This window comes from Cetorhinus maximus, chromosome 16 (assembly GCF_964194155.1).
Source record: "Cetorhinus maximus chromosome 16, sCetMax3.hap1.1, whole genome shotgun sequence".
Taxonomy (NCBI): Eukaryota; Metazoa; Chordata; class Chondrichthyes; order Lamniformes; family Cetorhinidae; genus Cetorhinus; species Cetorhinus maximus.
In genome coordinates, this window is record NC_135894.1 from 20,272,469 (window position 1) to 20,293,393 (window position 20,925).

The 20,925-nt window shown below is 41.5% G+C and overlaps 1 protein-coding gene across 2 annotated transcripts in view; it reads right to left on the reverse strand.

The window, feature by feature from the left end:
- The window catches only part of rb1 (retinoblastoma 1), a 237,032-nt gene extending 216,186 nt beyond the window's left edge, over positions 1 to 20,846 (reverse strand). For both annotated transcript variants that reach the window (XM_078559465.1, XM_078559464.1), the window contains exons 1-2: positions 20,659 to 20,846; positions 7,042 to 7,168 (exon numbers count right to left, since the gene is read on the reverse strand). In XM_078559465.1, coding sequence (XP_078415591.1) covers positions 7,042 to 7,168; positions 20,659 to 20,723 — 192 coding nt within the window. In that variant the 5' untranslated portion in view covers positions 20,724 to 20,846. The remainder of the gene's footprint in view (positions 1 to 7,041; positions 7,169 to 20,658) is intronic.
- Between the last annotated feature and the right edge of the window lie 79 nt (positions 20,847 to 20,925).

A 20,925-nucleotide genomic window follows, 5' to 3' on the forward strand; every position in this document is an offset into this window, starting at 1 on the left:
TTAGTTTAAGCAGTTTACAGTTTTTTTTAAGTCTGCAATTCTCAATGTGAAAGTTCGTATTCGTAGCACAATAAAAAAGATCAGTTTCTTTTAGTCAGTAAAAAAAAGAATTGAAATTAAAAGTATATGAATCAGAGCAAAATACAAATGAATACTGTGAGCATCATCTTACTAACAACGTTACTGTGACACCTGCGCCTGCCTCTATGAGCAGTCTCTTGATCGGGAGGAACTGATGACAGGGCAACTTACAGGTCTTGCTCCACTACCAGGTGTTCCCTCCCTTTGTTTTTTGCATAAGTCAGTGTTGAGAATGCCAACCCACACAGGTAGGCTGTGGGAAGAGTACTGCAATAGATGGATATTCTTGTTCTGCAAGCAACAAAAATGCATCCAGAGGCATCTCTGCAAACTTCAGTATACAATCCATCCTGAACTCTGTGAATTCCTCTTGTTCTTTTAATGACAACTTCTTTGACGATTCAAAAGAAAGTGAACTAAATAGATCATGTGCACAATTAAAGTCTTCCACACTCATGGAGGGGAAGTAGCATTCAAACTTCTCTTGTAGCGTTTTAAGATGTTTGGAGATGATGATGTTGAGTATAGTTTTGTCAACATGATTCACTGCTGCCAGCTTGAACATCTGTGTCACCCCCCTCTTGCTACTTTTTCCTGCCAAAAGGGCAGTTTTGATCTGAATCCTTGAAGTTCATCCTTGGCAGTCAGAATGTTTTCGATTTTCCCCTGCATTTTAACATTCAGTTCATTCAGATGGCTGAATACATTGAAAAGACATGCAAGCTTAGCACACCAAGAACCATCACGTATTAAATCTTTGTGTGGCAATTCATGCAGTGCCGAAAACTCTTTCAGCGCATTACGGAGCTCAAACACAGAAGTGGACCTTCCCCCGAGACAGACATTACACTTCTGTGCACCCAAGTAAACCCTGGTACTTGGCTCCCACCTCTTCACACAAAATAGTAAACAAGCGTGATCTCAAAGTCGCGACTACTTAATTCACGATTTTCACCGTTTGGTCTAATACTGCAGTTAACTCAGGCGGCATTGTTTTGGCAACAAGGGCTTCACAGTGCAGGATACATCAGTTGACCTGGATGTCAGGATTATGTTCTTTCACCATACTTCACAAATCCTTTGACTTTTCCCATGGTGGAAGCTGCTCGGTCAGTGCAGATGCTATTGCACTTGGTCCAGTCAAGATCGTTTTCCGCCATGTAAGCAATTGTGACACAAAAGACTTTTTCTCTAGTCAAATGACTGGACAATTCTTTACAAAAGAAGAAATTTTCTTTGATAGAATCCTTGTCAACATGCCTGACATTGGCTATGAGCTGGGAGTGTCCGCTAATATCCGTGGAATCATCAATCTGCAGGCAAACTTTCCACTCATTTCTAATTTCTCTTGCAGCACCTGTTCAATCTCAACTGACATTGTCAATATGCCATTTGACTGTATTAGGAGAAAGAGGAACTTTGTCGATTTCTTTGGTGGGACCAGTTCCCAACGTTACTCTCAAAATGTTTTTGAATGCCGACAGAATTATGGTTTCGGCAATGGTATGTGGCTTCTTTGATTTTGCTACGAGCTCAGCCACCAAGTAACTCGCATCTTGTGCATTTTCTGAGACCCGCCATCTCAGATCATAGGTCTCAGTATTTGATTAATACATCTGGAATTGAAAGCTAGTCTCAGTGATGGTAACCATGAAACTATCATTGATTATTGTAAAGATCCATCTGGTCCACTAATGTCCTTCCTTTATAGAAAGAAATCTGCCATCCTTCCCTGGCCTGGCCTACATGTGACTCTGGACCCACTGCAATGTGGTTGACTCTTAACTGCCCACTGAAATGGCCTAGCAAGTCACTCAGTTCAAGAGCAATTGGGGATGGGCAAGAAATGCTGGCCTTACTAGTGATGCTCACGTCCCAAGAAAGAATAAAGAAAAAAGGAGTTGGAGGAATACAGAGTTCTTGGAGAGTTGTAGTAAAGGCAGAGATTAAAGAGATAGGGAGGGGCAGGCCATGGAATCATTTGAACTTGAGATGAGAATGGCGATGGTGAACTGGGAGCCAATGTAGGTCAGCGAACATACAGATATAAGCAGCAGAGTTCTGGAAGAGATCAAGTTTATGAAGGGTTCCTGGCCAAGTGAACAGTCAGGTCTGAAGGTAACAAAAGCATAGATGAAGCTCTCAGCTGCACCTTAGATGATGATACAGAGAAGGACAATGTTATGAGGGTAAAAGCAAAATACTGCGGATGCTGGAAATCTGAAACAAAAACAAAAATTGCTGGAAAAACTCAGCAGGTCTGATCTCATCTGTGGAGAGAAAGACAGAGTTAATGTTTCGAGTTCATATGACTCTTCAGAATGTTATTAGGGTACTAGATGGTTTTTGTGATGGAAAGGATTATGGCATCAGAAGCTCATCTTAGGCTAAGATAAGAAATACAAAGGGGTCAAGTATAGACCCTTGTGGGATTCCTGAGGCAACAGTGCAGGGGAAGGAAGAAATACACAAAAATAAACTTCAAGCTATATGAAACCATGAAAATATTATGCAGCAGTAATCCAATCTCAGCATATTCATTATCAAGTGCTTATCTTTGTTTCGAGGGGCCGTTTGGCCTACTACTTCTCCTAATTTGTGTGTTTGTATTGGCTGCTCTCGTCCCTTAGTTCTCTAGTATTCCTGGGAGGTTTCTTGTATCTTCCTCTGTGAAAACACTGTCATGACTCGCTGGGGATAGTGCGCTGCAATATCAAGCCCCACTGCTCCCCAAGCCGCGACAGATGTGAAAAAGTTTGATCAACCCACCTAATTGTACAGGATTCGATGGGTTGATTTTGATCGATGTCTTCCAAATTCCTTTCAGTTCTTTGCTGATAACATGAGGTGGTCTTCCAGCACTTTCAGTCTTTAGTTCACTGGCTGAGCACTTGCCTTTCAACGACTCTAACAGTAATTTCCCCCTTTGCCTCTTGACAGGGGTTTTCAGAGAGAGCGGATTATAGAGATATGAGGAGAAAAGGCCAGCTAGCTATTATTGTAGAATTACTAGAATCTTACACACACAGGAGGGATAGGTTTTTGATCTTTTTTCTTTTCAGGCTAGGAACTATTCTGCTGCACTGCTCTCACACAAACCCTGGTCACCTGGTCAGGAGCCAATTAAAACATTATTGCCAGGCAGTTCCCTGTTAGACCGGACTCCTCCTCAGCACCATCCTGTCTTTCATGGCACACTCTGTTCCAAGACAGCAACATTGTATATATCATTCACACCGTTCCAGTAGATGTTCCTTCAAACTGCAGCCATTGTAATTTTAATCCACAGTCCAACAGAAATAAAGAGATATGTTCTTTACAACACACACAAAGTATTTGTTTAGTTTTTCTGCTATTTCCTTTTTCATTATAAATTCTCTGGTCTCTGCCTGTAGTTGGCCCATTCAGGTTCTCTTTTACGTGAAGGGTACTGGACAAATATATATGGTTGTTTTTCCCTCAGCTGGCAATGGATTTTCCATTCCTGAAACCTATGATTTTTCACCTTAATGAGTACAAAACTTACAAATAAAGGTTTCAATTTAAAAAAACCTCCAAAAATTGAATGATTGTATTCAGTAGATTTTGATACTGCATACAAAGAGCTGCAACACCATCTAGAGACAGTACAATATGTATTCCATGCTGCTATACAGATCACCACATCAGGCGCATCAGAGAAATGCTGGGCAACTCAGTCAGAGTTTAGGCTTTCCATAAATGGACAAGAGCAAACGAACAGTTATTGACAGAAAATTACGTCAATCCAGCTAAATATTTTGGTAAAAGCAAAACACTGCGGATGCTGGAAATCTAGAACAAAATCAAAAGTACCTGGAAAAACTCCGCAGGTCTGACAGCATCTGCAGAGAGGGATACAGTTGATGTTTCGAGTCCGTATGGCCCTTCATCAGAACTAAGACATATAGAAATGAGATGAAATATAGCTGGTAGAAGGGGGTGGGACAGGAGAGCTCGATAGGGGGCCAGTGATAGGTGGATGCCAAGAAGAGACTGCCAAAGATGTCATAGACAAAAAGACAAAGGGGTGTTGACGGTGGTGATATTATCTAAAGGATGAGCTAATGGGGACATTAAGGGAAGCAAGCTAGTGGCAGATGGCCCCAGTGCAGGTAGGGTGGAGGGAAGGGATCGAAATGGGCTAAAAGGTGGAGATGAAACAATAGATCGAAATAAATTTAAAAATAGGTGGGAAAAGAAAAAAATATAGTTGTAAAAAAATTATAAGTTATTGGAAAAGGGGGGGATCAGAAAGGGGGTGGGGATGGAGGAGAGAGTTCATGATCTGAAATTGTTGAACTCAATATTAAGTCCGGAAGACTGTAAAGTACCTAGTCGGAAGATGAGGTGCTGTTTTGGACTATCATCAAAACAGTTGCTCAGATACATTAACCGGAAAACAATGGTTAACAGTTTAGCAGCCAAATTGATTCCTTGAAGTGTTTTGAAAACAAAAATTTCTTCTGTCTACCTGGGCTATACAGTTGGGAGGGGAGAGAACAGCATGTTGATGCATTGCTGCCAATGTAGAGTGTCACCAAGTGGGCGTTAAGGAGTTGAAGCTCTGCTCCAATATGCAGAGACACAAAACACAGGCAGACCGACCTGTCTTTTCCTATTCATCATGTCCAAATTGGAAACATGAACCCGCACAAGTTGAAGAACTGTAACATTGTATGTCTTTTCCTTCAGTGGTCACTCTTTGATTTTTAAAAAATTACTTCTGCATCATTCTGTCTTTGTCCATCTTCCCTGCTTTTCTTACTGTCATGTCTAAGAGTATTTGGTTCGGATTCCCTCACTATGTGCATTTTCTATCTATGTCTCTCATATTTTAAAATAGCTCAGAAAAGAAGTTATTTCTAGAGGCGACGGTGCGCTTAGCACTGTGACATGTGATCACAAAACAGCAATCAATAAAATAAAGAGAATGCAAAGCTGTGGCCACCACAGTAAAAATGAACAATCAAGCTTAAAAAGGGACACACTTTCACCTTAACATAATACATTGGACATTATATGGAGCACTGCCCTTATAAATCAGTACATCATCTGCTTAACTGTGAGTAATGCCATGGTAGCTGCATTAATATAACAATCTTGGGCATACATCCAACACACTTCACTACGTCATAATTGTACTTGATTGGTGTAATATAATTTTCATAAAACACTGACGTCACTGGAAACAGAACAAAAAATAGAAAATCACTTCAAGGAATGGAATTATTAACCACTGTAGAATAGACATAAGCTTCAAAAACAGCACTGAAAACATGTTTCCATGGCAAGGGTTATACATGGGGTAAATGCAAATGTTGAATATGGTTCTTTATGCCAAATACCTGAAAGGCATAAAATATTGGATAGACTGACTAGATAAGTATTACCCATTAACATGCTTTAAACTTAAGTTAATGGGTCGCAGCACATCAACTTGCATTTATGTGCCTTAACATAGAAAATGTGCTAAGGAGTTGATCAAAAAATTGATTAGTAATACAGGTTTGAGGCAAAATTTAAAAGGTGGTAAGAATAAACGTGTTAGATGGGTTTAAAGAATTTGCATTCATATAGTACCTTTCGTGACTTCAGGAAGTCAAAAAGCACTTTATAGCCAATTTTGAAGTGTAATGTAGGAAAGCACTGGAAGTCGTGTTGGATAGTGCGGCCAAGTCAGCTGCCATATGGTACAACAGGGAGAGGGGGATAGGAACATAGGAGCAGTAGGCCAATCGGCCTGTCGAGCCGACTCCATCATTCAAACAGACCATGGCTGATCATCTAACTCTTGCGCCATTTTCCCCACTATCTCCATATCCCTTTATGTCATTAGAATCCAGAAATCTAGCAATTTCTGCCTTCAACATGCTCAATTACAGAGCTTCAACAGCCCTCTGGGGCAGAGAATTCCAAAGATTCATCACCCTCTGAGTGAAGAAATTCCTTCTCATCTTAGTCTTAAATTGCCTGCCCCTTATTCTGAGACCGTGTGTCCTGGTTCTAGACTCAACAGCCAGGGGAAACATCCTATCCACATCTACCTTGTCATGTCCTGTAAGAATTCTGTAAGTTTCAATGAGATCACCTCTGATTCTTCAAGGTCCAGAGGCCCTGTTTCCTCAATCTCTCCTCAAGACAATCCATCATCCCAGGGGTGTAAGAATATAGATATGTTTTAACATTGTTTTTAAACGCAGGACGAAGGCTTATCAGCTTATGTAGCTTACATAAATTAAACCACTTGAGCAAATTGGCTATAGTTTGGAAAGATCAAAAGGTCGTTGAAGGATACTGCAAGACACTGGCTAGGATGTAATCCAGGACATCAGACCTCTACCATTGTATATTTTATGATGTAAGACTAATAAAATACCCAAAGATAACTCGATCAAGTATTAGGCAATGGTTTTTTTTTTATATAGTATAAAGAGAATTATAAAGCAAACTTCAAGAGGGACTTTAGCTACCTTTAATACGAGGTATGGAAAAAAGTCTGGATTGGCATCACTCACTATTCCCGAGAAGGTAGTTCCACACAAGCTTCTAGAAGTATGAATGAATGTACTGCTTTATATGTAGTCTTAAAATAATAAATGGAATTAACTGTCAGGCATATTACTGTCTCTAGCTTTTGGCATGTTATTAAAAAGGATTAGGATTATTTTAACAGTGGATGCACAGGAGTTCAGAATTAGAGGATAGAAGGGCATGGGTGGAATGCAAGGCTGGAGGTAAGGTGGCAGAGGCCATGGATTTCAAAAATAAATTAACAATTAAACCAGAAATGGAACTTCACATTTAGTAAAAGATCAGTTTTCACCCGTACCAAATTTAACATGCACACATCACAAACTGCAGCCAATTAGAGAACAGATGTAGATTTCCATAAATCTGTAAAGCTAGAATCCAAAAGGTCAAACAAATTGAAATACTTACTAATACAACGCCTTCATTGAAAACCTCTGATACCGACTCCCAAATCTTCCAAGCTCTTTCGTTCACATTCTCTCCTACTTTAAGGCTTTGACACAGCAAGACAAAGTCTGCATCTCTGTAGTCATGTCTAAAAATGAGAATGCGAGAATACAAAAAACAAAGATCAATTCACATTTCACAAATGACTCCTCAACCTATCTGTGGCACTCAGCCATGAGTATTATTCTTCAGCACAACAAATGGTATAATGCTGTAATAAATCCAGAACAATGGAATTTTTTTTATCGTAAAGTTTTTCATTTATTAACTTCACAGTACATTGGGTTCAGACCATGGCATACAAAATACAGCATATTGTGATATTGAGTTATCTTTACTGAATAGATCGGATTGCAGACAACTAATTCTACAGTGATAGCGGTGTTGCTGAAAAAGAGAGACATGTCAAAACTTTTCATCTTGTACTCATTACACATTGCTGGGTAGATGCCAGGCACAGAACTAAGCACTGCTGATAGCCTAGACGAATATAGGAAGTGCAGGGACGAAGTAAAAAAGGAAACAAGGATATCAAAGAGGGGGCATGAAAAAAGATTAGCAAGTAAAGTTAAAGATAACCCAAAGTTGTTTTACCAATACATTAATGCTAAAAGGTTAGTTAAGGAAAAAGTGGGACCTATCAGAGATGAAGATGGAAACTTGTGTGTAGATGCAGAGGCTGTGGGAAGGGTTTTGAATTAATATTTTGTCTCCGTGTTTACAAAGGAAAGTGAGGATGTAGATATAGTAGTCCAGGAGGAACACAAGAGATATTGGATGGGATAGTCATAAAGAGAGAGGAAGTACGCGAAGGGTTGAAATCCTTGAAAGTTGATAAGTCGCCAGGGCCAGATGGGTTGTTTCCGAGGCTGCTGAAGGAAGTCAGGGAGGAGATGACAAGATACTCTGAGGATGATTTTCCAATCTTCACTAGATACAGGGGAGGCACTGGAGGACTGGAGAAATGCAAACATAGTTCCATTGTTTAAAAACGGATCAAAGGAAATGCCAAACAATTATAGGCCAGTTAGTCTTACATCAGTGGTGAGCAAATTAGTAGAATCAATCTTGAGAGATAGGATTAACTGTCATGTGGAAAGGCATGGACTAGTCAGGGATGATCAGCATGGATTTGTTAAAGGAAGGTCTTGCCTCACAAATTTGATTGAATTCTTTGAGGAAGTGACAAGAAGGGTTGATGAAGGTAGTGCAGTGGATGTTGTGTACATGGATTTTAGCAAGGCATTTGACAAGGTCCCACATAGCAGATTGGTCAGGAAAGTAAAAGCCCATGGGATTCAGGGTAATGTGGCAAACTGGATAAAAGGTTGGCTTTGTAACAGGAAACAAAGGGTAATGGTCGGTGGATGCCCTTGCGAATGGAAAGTTGTCTCAAGTGGTGTTTCACAGGGCTGTTTGTGTTATATATTAACGATTTGGATGTGAACGTGGGGGGCACGATTGGGAAATTTGCAGATGACACAAAGATTGGCCGAGTAGTGGATAGTGTAGAGGATGGCCATAATCTTCAAAACGATATAGATGGGTTGGTGGAGTGGGCAGTAAAGTGGCAGATGGATTTTAACATAGACAAGTGTGAGGTCATACATTTAGGGAGGTCAAACAGTTACAGGAATTAAAAAATAAATGGGAATATACTAAGAGGGGTAGATGAAGTGAGAGATCTTGGTGTACAAGTACACAGGTCCCTGAAGGCAGCAGTTCAAGTAGACAAGGTTGTAAAGGAGGCATATGGAATGCTCTCCTTCATTGGTAGAGGTATAGAATATAAAAGTAAGGATATAATGTTGGAATTGTATAAAACACTGGTGAGGTCACAACTGGAGTATTGTGTGCAGTTCTGGTCACCACATGACAGGAAGGACGTAATAGCTCTGGAGAGAGTGCAGAGGAGGTTTACAAGAATGTTGCCAGGGTTAGAAAAGTGTAGCTACGAGGAGAGATTGGATAGGTTGGGGTTATTTTCCTTGGAACAAAGAAAGCTGAGAGGTGACTTGATTGAGGTGTACAAAATTATGAGGGGAATAGATAGAGTGGACAGGATAAAATTGTTACCCTTGATGGAGAATTCTAGAACCAGGGGACATAGATTCAAGATAAGTGACAGAAGGCGTAGAGGGGACATGAGGAAGAACTTTTTTACGCAGAAGGTAGTGGGTGTCTGGAATTCGCTGCCCAAGTTGGTGGTAGAGGCAGAAACTTTAAACTCTTTTAAAAAGTACCTGGATCTGCACCTTAAGTGCTGTTAGCTGCAGGGCTATGGGTCGGGTGTAGGAAGGTGGGATTAGAAAGGGCACCTGGGTGTCCTCGGGCTGGCATGGACAAGATGGGCCAAATAGCCTCTTTCTGTGCTGTAACTTTTCTATGGTTCTAATGTGGAAAATTGCCCCAGTATGTCCTGTACACAAAAAGCAGGACAAATCCAACCTGGCGAATTAGCATCCCACCAGTCCACTCTCCATCATCAGTAAAGCGATGGAAGGGGTCATCAACAGTGCTGTCAAGCAGCACTTGCTTAGCAATAACCTGCTCACTGACGCTCATTATGGGTTCCACCAAGGCCACTAAGCTTCTGACCTCATTACAGCCTTGGTTCCAACATGGACTAAAAAGCTGAACTCAAGAAGGTAGGTGCAGGGGTAATGGGAAAAGGCAGGGCAATGGCCACTAGGCCATAATGCTCATTTAGAGAGCCAGTGCAGACGCGATGGGCCGAATGGCCTCCTTCTGTGCCATTAAGATTCTGAGAGTCACTGCTCTTGACATCAAGGCTCATTTAACAGAGTGTGGCATCAAGGAGCCCCAGCAAAACTGGAGTCAATGGGAATCACGGGAAAAACTCTCCACTGGTTGGAGTCATATTTAGCACAAAGGAAGATGGTTGTGGTTGTTGGAGGTCAATCATCTCAGTTCCAGGGCATCACTGGAGTTCCTCAGGGTAGTGTCCTAGGCCCAACCATCTTCAGCTGCTTCATCAATGACCTTCCTTCCATTATAAGGTCAGAACTGAGGATGTTCACTGATGACTGTACAATGTTCAGCTCCATTCATGACTCTTCAGATACTGAAGCAGTCCATGTCCAAATGCAGCAAGACCTGGGTATTATTCAGGCTTGGGCTGACAAGTGACAAGTAACATTAATGCCACACAAGTGTCATGCAATCACCATCTCCAACAAAAGGGAATCTAACCACCGCCCTTGACATTCAATGGCATTACCATCACTAAACCCCCCACTATCAATATCCTGGGGGTTACCACTGATCAGAAACTTAACTGAACTAGCCATATAAATACTGTGGCTACAAGAGCAGGTCAGAGGCTAGGAATCCTGTGATGAGCAACTCACCTCCTGACATCCCAAAGCCTGTCCACCATCTACAAGGCACAAGTCAGGAGTGTGATGGAATACTCTCCACTTGCCTGGATGAGTGCAGCTCCAACAACAGTCAAGAAGCTTGACACCATCCAGGACAAAGCAGCCCACTTGATTGGCACCCCATCCACCAACACCTAGAAGGACAATGGCAGCAGGTACACGGGGATACTACTACCTGGAAGTTCCCCTTCAAGTCACTCACCATCCTGACTTGGAAATATATCGCCGTTCCTTCACTGTCACTGGGTCAAAATCCTGGAATTCCCTCCCCAACAGCACTGTGGGTGTATCTACACCACATGGACTGCAACTGTTCAAGAACGTTGCCCACCACCAGCTTCTGAAGGGAAATTAGGGATGGGCAGTAATTGCTGGCCTAACCAGCAATGCCCACATCCCATGAATGAATAAAAACTCGGCAGGACAATTTGCAAGAATACTAATATAAGGGGAAAGCAACAATTTATACTTATACAATTATGCTGATTGATTGGCAAGTGGACTCTGACTGGTAGAGGTGTTGCCATGGAGAATGCATCAGTGATGGTGACTGACAGTTCACGCAAAGCTACATATATTAATACACTGGGCCCTGTTCTTTGCAGATAGAAAGAACATGTACACACATTGAGCATATATCAGCTAAACAAAATAAGTGACTGCCATCTGCTGACTCATTCCTCAGAGCAATGCCTTGATCAATCAGAGTCAAGATGCTAGTTTAAATTTCAAACAATGCTTGGCAGTTAACTGTTAGTCACCATCACTGGTGTATTCTCTATGGCAACACCTCAACCAGAGTCCACATGTCAACCAATCAGCATTCGCTTCATATACAGTATAAATTGTTGTTTCCCCCTTATATTGGTATTCTTGTGCAATGAGTGTCCTGATGAGTGCAAGACGAAAAGCTTTGAGCTGTCTCTTTTTCAGCAATACTCAAGTTCTGTACTACCAAACAACTATTAGTGACAGTGGTGTTAACTATATATTGCTGTTTGTCCACTGCGCCAGTGCCAGCTGCATTTATTTTGTGTCGGCATAGGTTTGGAATTACCCAATGGTCGTAGGGGCATATAGAGAGAAAGGGGTTATGCCACAGGTCCTTGGTGTGTTGAAGTCACATCAGGACTAAAGGTCAGGGTGCTGAGTCACTGCTGGCAGTAGGCAACGAAAGGGAACAGATTTTGGAAAACCCTCCTAGTTTAGTCTTAGGATGCACATGACTTCCCTGCACTGGGTTCTTTTCCATGGGGTCTTACTTGGGGAAGAACGGGCCCATGTCTCAAGTGAGGTTACAGTGGGGAATGTCCTATGTCATTTTTTTTGTTTGTTTACAGTTGGAGTTGAATCTTTAGGAATCTGACCAAGAAATGTAAAGAATTGAACCTTCTCAAACAGCATCTGCCAAGACTTTGGATACTACCTGAAACTGGAATGGTCCCATGTCAGTCATGCGATCAACTTACACAAATATTTCACAGATGGACCTGACTCTCAAATGAGAGGTTCCTGACTGCAGTTACTATCCATGTCCACTTTGCAGACAAGATATTTCCCCACATTAAAAAGATGAAATCACCTTCAAAATGAGAGCATAAGCCAATGTGTGGCATCTGGAAGATGGGTAAATTATGGTAAGGGCAGAATCCCAGGCCTTGCTGGCCACTGAACAAAACATATTTCTATTCAAATAGAACTGGTCAGATTCTGCCCCATTATCCATTTGAATATGTAAAATGGTAATTTTTCCTTTTGCAGATTCATGCTTTTTTTAATTAAAAAGACAGCTGAATTTCAATTCGATTCAATTCACTCTATTGTCATATGGAAATTCATTTTGGTTGCATTGCTCATTCATTAAAAAATTACACATAAATGAATGATACCAATAAAAGAAAGAAAATTATCCTATCAGATAATTTTCATTAAAATAGGTATTAAAAATTACTTCAATACAATTAAAATAATCAGCCAGTGAGTCCCACTCTGAGTGCATATCCTCATCTATTCATCAAACTTCTGTTAAAAGTTTTTATAGAGAAGGGCACAAATGAGTTCAGGAATCAATTTTTCCTGCATCTGAGGGATTATCGCCTTTTCCCTGAACGCAACTAACAGTAATATTGAAACAAGGGGCTATTCTCATTATTCATGACACTCCTTAATTTTGCCTAAATTCTTCGAGAGCAATTTCGTCAAGAAAGATCTGCTCATCAAATACCCTTCCTGCCCAGTTCAATAATCTCTGTACCTTTAAAGAGTCTGCTTTCCAAAGAATACAATACCAGGCGAGGCATCTAAAAAGGATAGCACTCAACTACAGCTGTAGGATCTACTAGAAAAGATTTTAATTTTCTGAGGTAGTATAATTGTGTCTTGGCTATCACAACTGTACACTCATCACATTCAAACACTTCAAGCCACAATACTCATGTCTCGTCAAAGTCGTGTGTGAAGGTGGTGAGCGTGGAAAGGGATACATCCCAATCTTCTCAGTTACCCATGCATTTACAGAACTATAATTCAACTTTCTTCCACATAATTGATCAATAAATAAAATGCACAAAATTAAACTGGAGTCTTTTTCCCCAATATTGCAATGAAAACGGCAGAATCCTTGTATTCCACTGTCAGACACGTAACACAACATATGGATTGAGTCAATTACTTGTACTAAACAAAGGCAAATATTACATAAAGGAATGGTACATTCAGAGAAAACTGCCATACTTACACTATTCAATTTAAGAGAAATCCTAGGGACCATACTTAAAAGCAGAATATTAAAGTCAGTGCTTTACAATCCATTTCCAATCAATTAAACAATGGTAGAAATAATGAAATCACTTTATAAAAAGCTAGACAAACATACAAGTGCTCACACAGTATAGTGAGATGTTGTTAAGTGATATTATCTCAATGCGGACAGAAAATGACTTCCCCCTATTTCTGGAGCTAACGGCATAAAAAGCATGAAAGAAATTCAGTGCTGATGAAAGGCACACTACAATTCTCAGAATTGGTGTCAGGGAACATTCTCTGGTCAGATACTGCACAGGTGCAAAATAAGCTCTGCCCTATCCCAACAGTAGTTTCACTGAAACAAAAATAGCTGGAGTATTATGATACAGCCAATGGTAGAGGCTGAGTTGTTCAAATCCCAGAGGGAAACTTGAAGCAACTGTCATAATCCATTTTTGCAATTTGTAATTTTGAGATGCAGACCTTGAATTCAGTAGGAATAAGACCACTGAGTCTCGTGGTTTTTATATAAAACTAAATTAAACATTTATTAATTTAACAACAAATTAAAAGCTTTTACATGGCTACAAATTACTACTATAATAACTTTTTAACAAATCCCCAAATTAATCTCCACTAAGGCAACAGTAACCCATAGGCTTTAAACAAACACCAGGCAAAGCACATTTGATCGTACAAATTCCAAATGAGGTTGTTTTGCAAGTTGGTTGGAGGCGTATAGGCTGGTTAGCTCTTAAATGCCTCTACCTTACACACACACAAACTCCTTTCTTTATACACCTAGCTTTCCCTTTGAATGTAAATTTTCCATTGTATCACTAGGTCTTTTGAACCTCAGCTCTTCTAACAATAAAACCCCTTTCACAGCACCAATTTTATTAGTAAGCTGAAAAAATAAACACAGTGTTTGGCTTCTCCTAGCTAGGTGCAAGACTTTACCCACAGTCTTGAATGGTTTATTCAACAAATGCAAGTTAACACTTTACCTTACTGTTCACCCAATTAACATCTCAAAACTGCTGTACATCAAAGCACCCAGACTAGCTGGCTTTAATCTAATTAAGACACGCACAGGCACATACGTAGACACAGTCCCTCACTAGAATTCTATTTTTAAAAATAATTTCCAATAACATTATAAACATTAACATCTCTTCATGACAACCAGAGAGGTTTTTTCATTTTCAGCACAGGGTCTCTTAGACCAAGAATGGAAATTCAGGACAAGATTAGTAACTGTGTGCAAAATGAGGCCAACAGAAACTAGATTGAGATTATCCACAGAATGGTTACAGCAAAGGAGGAGGATATTCGGTCCATTGCGCCTGCACCAGCTCTCTGCAAGGACAATTCATCTAGTCCCAGTTGCTCAACTATCCTCCATAGCCCTGCAAATTTTATCTTTTCAGATAATTATCCAATTCTCTTTTGAAAGCCACAATTGAATCTGCTTCCACCACAGTCTCATGTAGTGCATTCCAGGTCCTAACCACCTAACTGCATAAAAAAGATTTTCCTCACATCATTGTTGCTTCTTTTGCCAATTGCTTTTAATCAGTGTCCTCTGGTCCTTGATCCTACTGCCAGTTTCCTACTATCTACTCTGCCCAGACTTCTCAGCATTTTGAATACGTCTATCAAATCTCCCATCAACGATCTCTTCTCCAAGGAACAACCCCAGCTTCTCCAATTTATCCACATAACTGGAGTTCCTCACCCCAGAACCATTCTCGTAGACCTTTTCTGTCCCCTCTCTAATGTCTTCACATCCATCCTACAGTGTGCTACTCAGAACCGGATATAACACATCAGTTGAGGCCAAACCAGTGTTTTATCACAACACAGATTTATCACAACTTCCTTGCTTTTGTACTTTATGCCCCTATTAATATAGTCCGGATGCCATATGCTTTTATTAACTGTGCTATTAATCTGCTTTGTCACCTTCAATGATTTGTACATATTTACCCCCCACCCCCAAAAGATCTCTATGTTTCTGTACTGCCTTTAGAATTGGATCCTTTATATTGCTTCTCCTTGTTCTTTCTACCAAAACGAATCACTGCACACTTCTCTTGCTTTAACTTTCATCTGCCTTTTGCCTGCCCATCCATCAACCTGTCTATATCCTTTTAAAGTTCAACAATATCCTCCTCACAGTTCACAATACTTGCAAGTTTTGTGTCATCCTGAAATTTTGAAATTGGGCTCTGTAAAGGCACGTCTAGGTCATTAATACATAGTCAAGAAAAGTAGGGGTCCTAACATCAATCCCTGGGGAATCCCAATATGTATCTTCCTCCAGTCTAAAAAACATCTGTTCACCACTACTTTATTCCTTATCACTCAGCAAATTACGTACCTATGCTGTTACTGTACTTTTTATTCCACAAGGTATAATTTTGTTCACAAGCCTGATAATGTAGCACTTTATCGAATGTCTTTCGGAAGCCCATGTACACCCTATCAATCACATTACCAGCATCCACCCTCTCTATTATCACATCAAAAAACTCAACCACATTAGTTAAACATGATTAGTCCTTAACAAATTTGTGCTGGCTTTCCTTCATTAACCCACATTTTCCCAAGTGATTGTAAATTTTGTCCCAAATTATCATTTCTAAAAGCTTCCCACCACCGAGGTTAAACTGACTGGTGTGCTGTTGTTGGGCTTATGCTTATGTAACATTTGCAGTCCTCCAGTCCTTTGGCAGCAACCCCTTACCTATATATAAAAAATTTAAAATGTTGTGTGTGTATCTTACATGATGTGGATTTGGTTTGAAAGGTACACACAATGTCCTTAAGGATCCAAGGAGTTAAAGGAGTCAAATGCAAATAAACCTGCTAGATAATCTTGACAAACTTAATGGCCTTCTTCATAATTTCCAAACGATGGCAACTACCAAAGAGAAACAGTGCTATCATTGCAGAGAACATTTATAAATGCACAATAAGCATAATATTAATAAATCTACAAATACAGAAACACACTGAATTTGAAACACATTTCAGAGATCACAATCAGTCTGGTCAAGGTAAACAAATTTGATGACCAAGAATAAACTCAGCAAACACAGACCACTCAGTTTAACCTTGGTGGTGGGAAAACTTTAAGAGACAATAATCCAGGACAAAATTAACAGTTATTTGGACAAGTGCGAATTAAGTAATCCACAATTAAGTAAGGAAACGCAGCATGGATTTGTTAAAGGCAAACCATGTTTAACTAACCAGTTTTTTTATACGGTAACTAAGAGGGTTGAATGAGGGGAAATATGGTTGATATGGTGTATAGGGACTTCCAAAAGGTGTTTGATAAAGTGCCACATAATAGGCTTGCCAGCAAAGTTGAAGCCCATAGAATAAAAGCGGCAATGGCAGCATGAATATAAAATTGGTCAAGTGACAGGAAATAGTTCTTTTAAATTCACTCATGGGATGTGGGCATCGCTGGCTAGGCCAGCATTTATTGCCCACACCTAGTTGCCCTCGAGAAGGTGGTGGTGAGCTGCCTTCTTGAACTGCTGCTGTCCATGTGGAGTAGGTACACCCACAGTGCTGTTAGGAAGGGAATTTCAGGATTTTGACCCAGCGACAGTGAAGGACCTGCGATATTTTTCAAAGTCAGGATGGTGAGTGGCTTGGAGGGGAACCTCCAGGTGGTGGTGTTCCCCTATGTCTGCTGCCCTTGTCCATCTAGGTGGTAGTGGCCATGGGTTTGGAAGGTGCTGTCGAAGGAGCCTTGGTGAATTTCTGCTGTGCATCTTGTAGGTGGTACACACTGCGCTACTGTGCGTCGGTGGAGGGAGTGAATGTTTGTGGATGTGGTGCCAATCAAGTGGGCTGCTTTGTCCTGGATGCTGTCCAGCTTCTTCAGTGTTGTGGGAGCTGCACTCATCCAGGCAAGTGGGGAGTATTCCATTACACCCCAGACTTATGCCTTGTAGATGGTGACAGGCTTTGGGGAGTCAGGAGGTGAGTTGCTCATCGCACGATTCCTAGCCTCTGACCTGCTCTTGTAGCCACAGTATTTATATGGCTAGTCCAGTTGAGTTTCTGGTCAACGGTAACACCCCAGGATATTGATTGTAGGGGATTCAGTGATGATAATGCCATTGAACATCAAGGGGGCAATGGTTGGATTCTCTCTTGTTGGAGATGGTCATTGCCTGACACTTGTGTGGCGCAAATGTTACTTGCCACTTGTCAGCCCAGGCCTGGATATTGTCTAGGTCTTGCTGCATTTGGACATGGACTGCTTCACTAGTGGTGAACAGTTAATACAAATAGAAAACACAGTTAACATTAACAGGATTCTGATGAAAAATGATCGACATGAAACATTAACTGTTTTTTTATCCACAAATGCTGCCTAAAGAACATAAGAAATAGGAGCAGGAATAGGCCATTTGACCCCTCTAGCCTGCCCCACCATTCAATAAGATCATGGCTGATTTACCCCAGGCCTCAACTCCTCTTTTGTGCCAGCTCCTCATAGCCCTCAACTCCCCGGTGTTTCAGAAATGTATCTACCTCCTCTTTAAATGCTTTCAGTGATCTAGCCTCTACAACTCTAAGGTACAGAATTCCAGGTATTCACTACTGTCAGAAGAAATTCTTTCACATCTCAGTTTTAAATGAGTGCCCCTTATTCTGTAACTATGTCCCCTAGTACGAGATTCCCTCACTAGTGAAAACATCTTCTCAACATCTACCCTGTCCAGTGCCCTCAGAATCTTGTTCGCTTCAATAAGATCACCCCTCATTCTTCTAATGAATAAAGGCCTAACCTGTTTAGCTGTTCTTGATAAGTCAACCCCTTTATCCCAGGAATCAGCCTATTGAATCTCTTCTGAACTGTCTCCAATGCCAGCATATCCTTTCTTAAACATGGGGACCAAAACTGTACACAGTACTCCAGGTGCAGCCTCACCAACACCATGTACCGTTGTAACAAGACTTCCCTATTTTTAAACTCCAACCCCCTAGCAATACAGGCCAAAATTCCATTTGTTTTCTTAATTACTTGCTGCACCTACATACTAACCTTTTGGGTTTCATGCATGATAACACCCAGATCCTTCTGTGCTGCACTTTTTTGGAGTTTCTCTCCATTTAAATAATAGTCTGCCTTTTGAACCTGTTTAGTATTTCCAGCATTTTTTATATTTATTTCAGCAGCCACCATATTTTGCATTTGTATTAGTGAATAGTCTTTTTCGGACTGGAGGAAGGTGTACAGTGGTGTTCTGCATGGGTTAACACTAGGACAATACTAGGGCTCTGAAGAAGAGTCATACAGACTTGAAATGTTAACTCTGTTTCTCTCTCCACAGATGATGCCAAGCCTGCTGAGTTTTTCAAGCATTTTCTGTTTTTATTTCAGGTTTCCAGCATCTGCTGTATTTTGCTTTTATCAATACTAGGACCATTGTCTTTCTTGATCTATATTAATGATTTAGACTTGCATCTACAGGAAATTATTTTAAAACATGCAGATGACAAAACTCGAAACCGCTATGAATTGTGAGGATAGTGACAGGCTTCAAGAAGACATAGGCTGCTAAAATGAGTGAACATATGGCAGATGAAATTTAATACAGAGAAGTGTGAAGTGATACAGAAAGAACGAGGAGAGGCAATACAAACTAACGGCTACAATGCTAAAGGAAGTGCACAAACAGTGAGCTGGGGTGCATTTGCACAAATCATTGAAGGTGGATGGACAGGTTAATAAAGCAGTTAAAAAGACATACAGGATCACAGCTTTATAAATACAGGCACAGAGTACAAAAGCAAGGAAGTTATGATGAACCTTTATAAAATACTGGTGTGGCCTCAAATGAGGTAGTGTGTCCAATTCTGGACACCACACTTTAGGAAGGATGTAAAGGCTTTAGAGAGGGTGCAGAATAGATTTACGAGAATGGTTCCAGGGATGAGAAACTTCAGTTACAAGGATAGATTGGAGAAACTGGGACTGTTCTCTTTGAAGGAAGTTGAGAAGATTTGATAGAGGCACTCAAAATCACGAGATATCTGGACAGAGTAGATAGAAACTGTACCCATTGGTAGAAGGTTTGAGAATCAGAGGACACAGATTTAAACTAACTGGCAAAAGAATCAAAGGGATCACAGGGGAAACTTTATGCAGCAAATGCTTATGGTTTGAAATGCTTTGCCAGAAAGGTGGGGGTTTCAGGCAGATTCAGTCATGCCCTACAAAAAGGAATTGGATAAACACCCAAAAGGAAAACATTTTAAGGCCTCCAGGGAATGGGTAGGGGAGTGGAACTAGCTAATTTGCTCCTGCAGAGAGCTGGTGTGGACTCAACAGGCCAATTGGCATTCTTCTATGCTGTAACTATTCTGTGATTCTACCCTTGCCTCCCAGTTCCCCTTCAGGAGTCAAATCCTCCGCCAGGACTTCAGCACAAAAATCTAGGCTGACACTCCCTATGCACCACTGAGAGTGCTGCACTGTCAGAGGTGCCATATTTTGGGTGAGACATTAATACCAGGCCCCATCTACCTTCTGAGGTAGACACAGAATTACGTCATGGCACTAGTTCAAAGAACAACAGTGCTATCCTTGGTGTCCTGGGCCAATATTTATCCCTCGATCAACAGATGATCTGGCGATTATCACATTGCTCCTTGTGGGAGCTTCCTGTTACACTTCCAACATTACAACAGTGACTAACTCCCGTTTCAAAAGAACTGCTTCAGGGTGTCCAGAGGCATCGTATTAATGCAAGTCTTTATTTTTTCAATGGAAATTGAGAGTTAAAAGACTGGTGCTTATCAATGGTGTGTTATACTGCATTTCTAGTATTATTGATTACCTCACACTTAAAAGTCGTTGTCCTGCCAGCTCACTGGTTAATAGTAATGTCATTAAAAAGCATTATACGTAGTGGGCAACGCGTTTTGGAAGCAAAATTTAGCAACCGGGTGCAATTTGTGGAGGACGATGCCCTTTCTTAACCATCGCAGCAGCAGGAAACAGGCTTGAAATTCAGATTCGCTCCCAACAGCATTAGTGCTGGCGGCAGTGGGTTTCTGAGCCAGTTTTACTGCCATGGTAGCACCGGTGGGAAATAACAACAAAATCAACTCCGAGCGCCGCAATCGCGCTGAAAGGTTCCCCCGGGGGGCGATGATCCGCTCACAATGAGCTGCAGCAGCTGTTAGCCCAGGGCAGGAGCCACACAAACAGCCGGCAAGTGCCGCGAAAAGAGGGGGAGAGAAAGAGAGACACACACGCCGGGTTTGTGTGTTCACCGGGGCAGCCGCTGATCGGTAAACACCCGAGTAATTCCTCCCTCCTCCCTGGCTGCGGTGTGCTGAGCTGGGAGCCAGGCCGCCGACAGCACCAAGTTGCCTTTGCCTTCCCCGCTCTTACCTGCCCGGAGAGACGCTCTCCTCAGAGGCACCGGCGGCCGCTCTCCTCGGCGGCTTGGGCGGCATGGCGCGTGGAGTGAGCAGCGGCTGTTTGGCTCGAGCGCGAGGGCCGCCGCCTTCAAACGTTTAAAAGGCTGCAAAGGTTCCAAACGGACAACACGACAGACCCCGAGACGGCGCCAAACACTCGCCGCTTCCGGCTTGTGCGTCACTTCCTTAGCACCGCCGCCGCCAGCCGAGGAAGCCGACGGGGGAGAGAGAGAGAGAG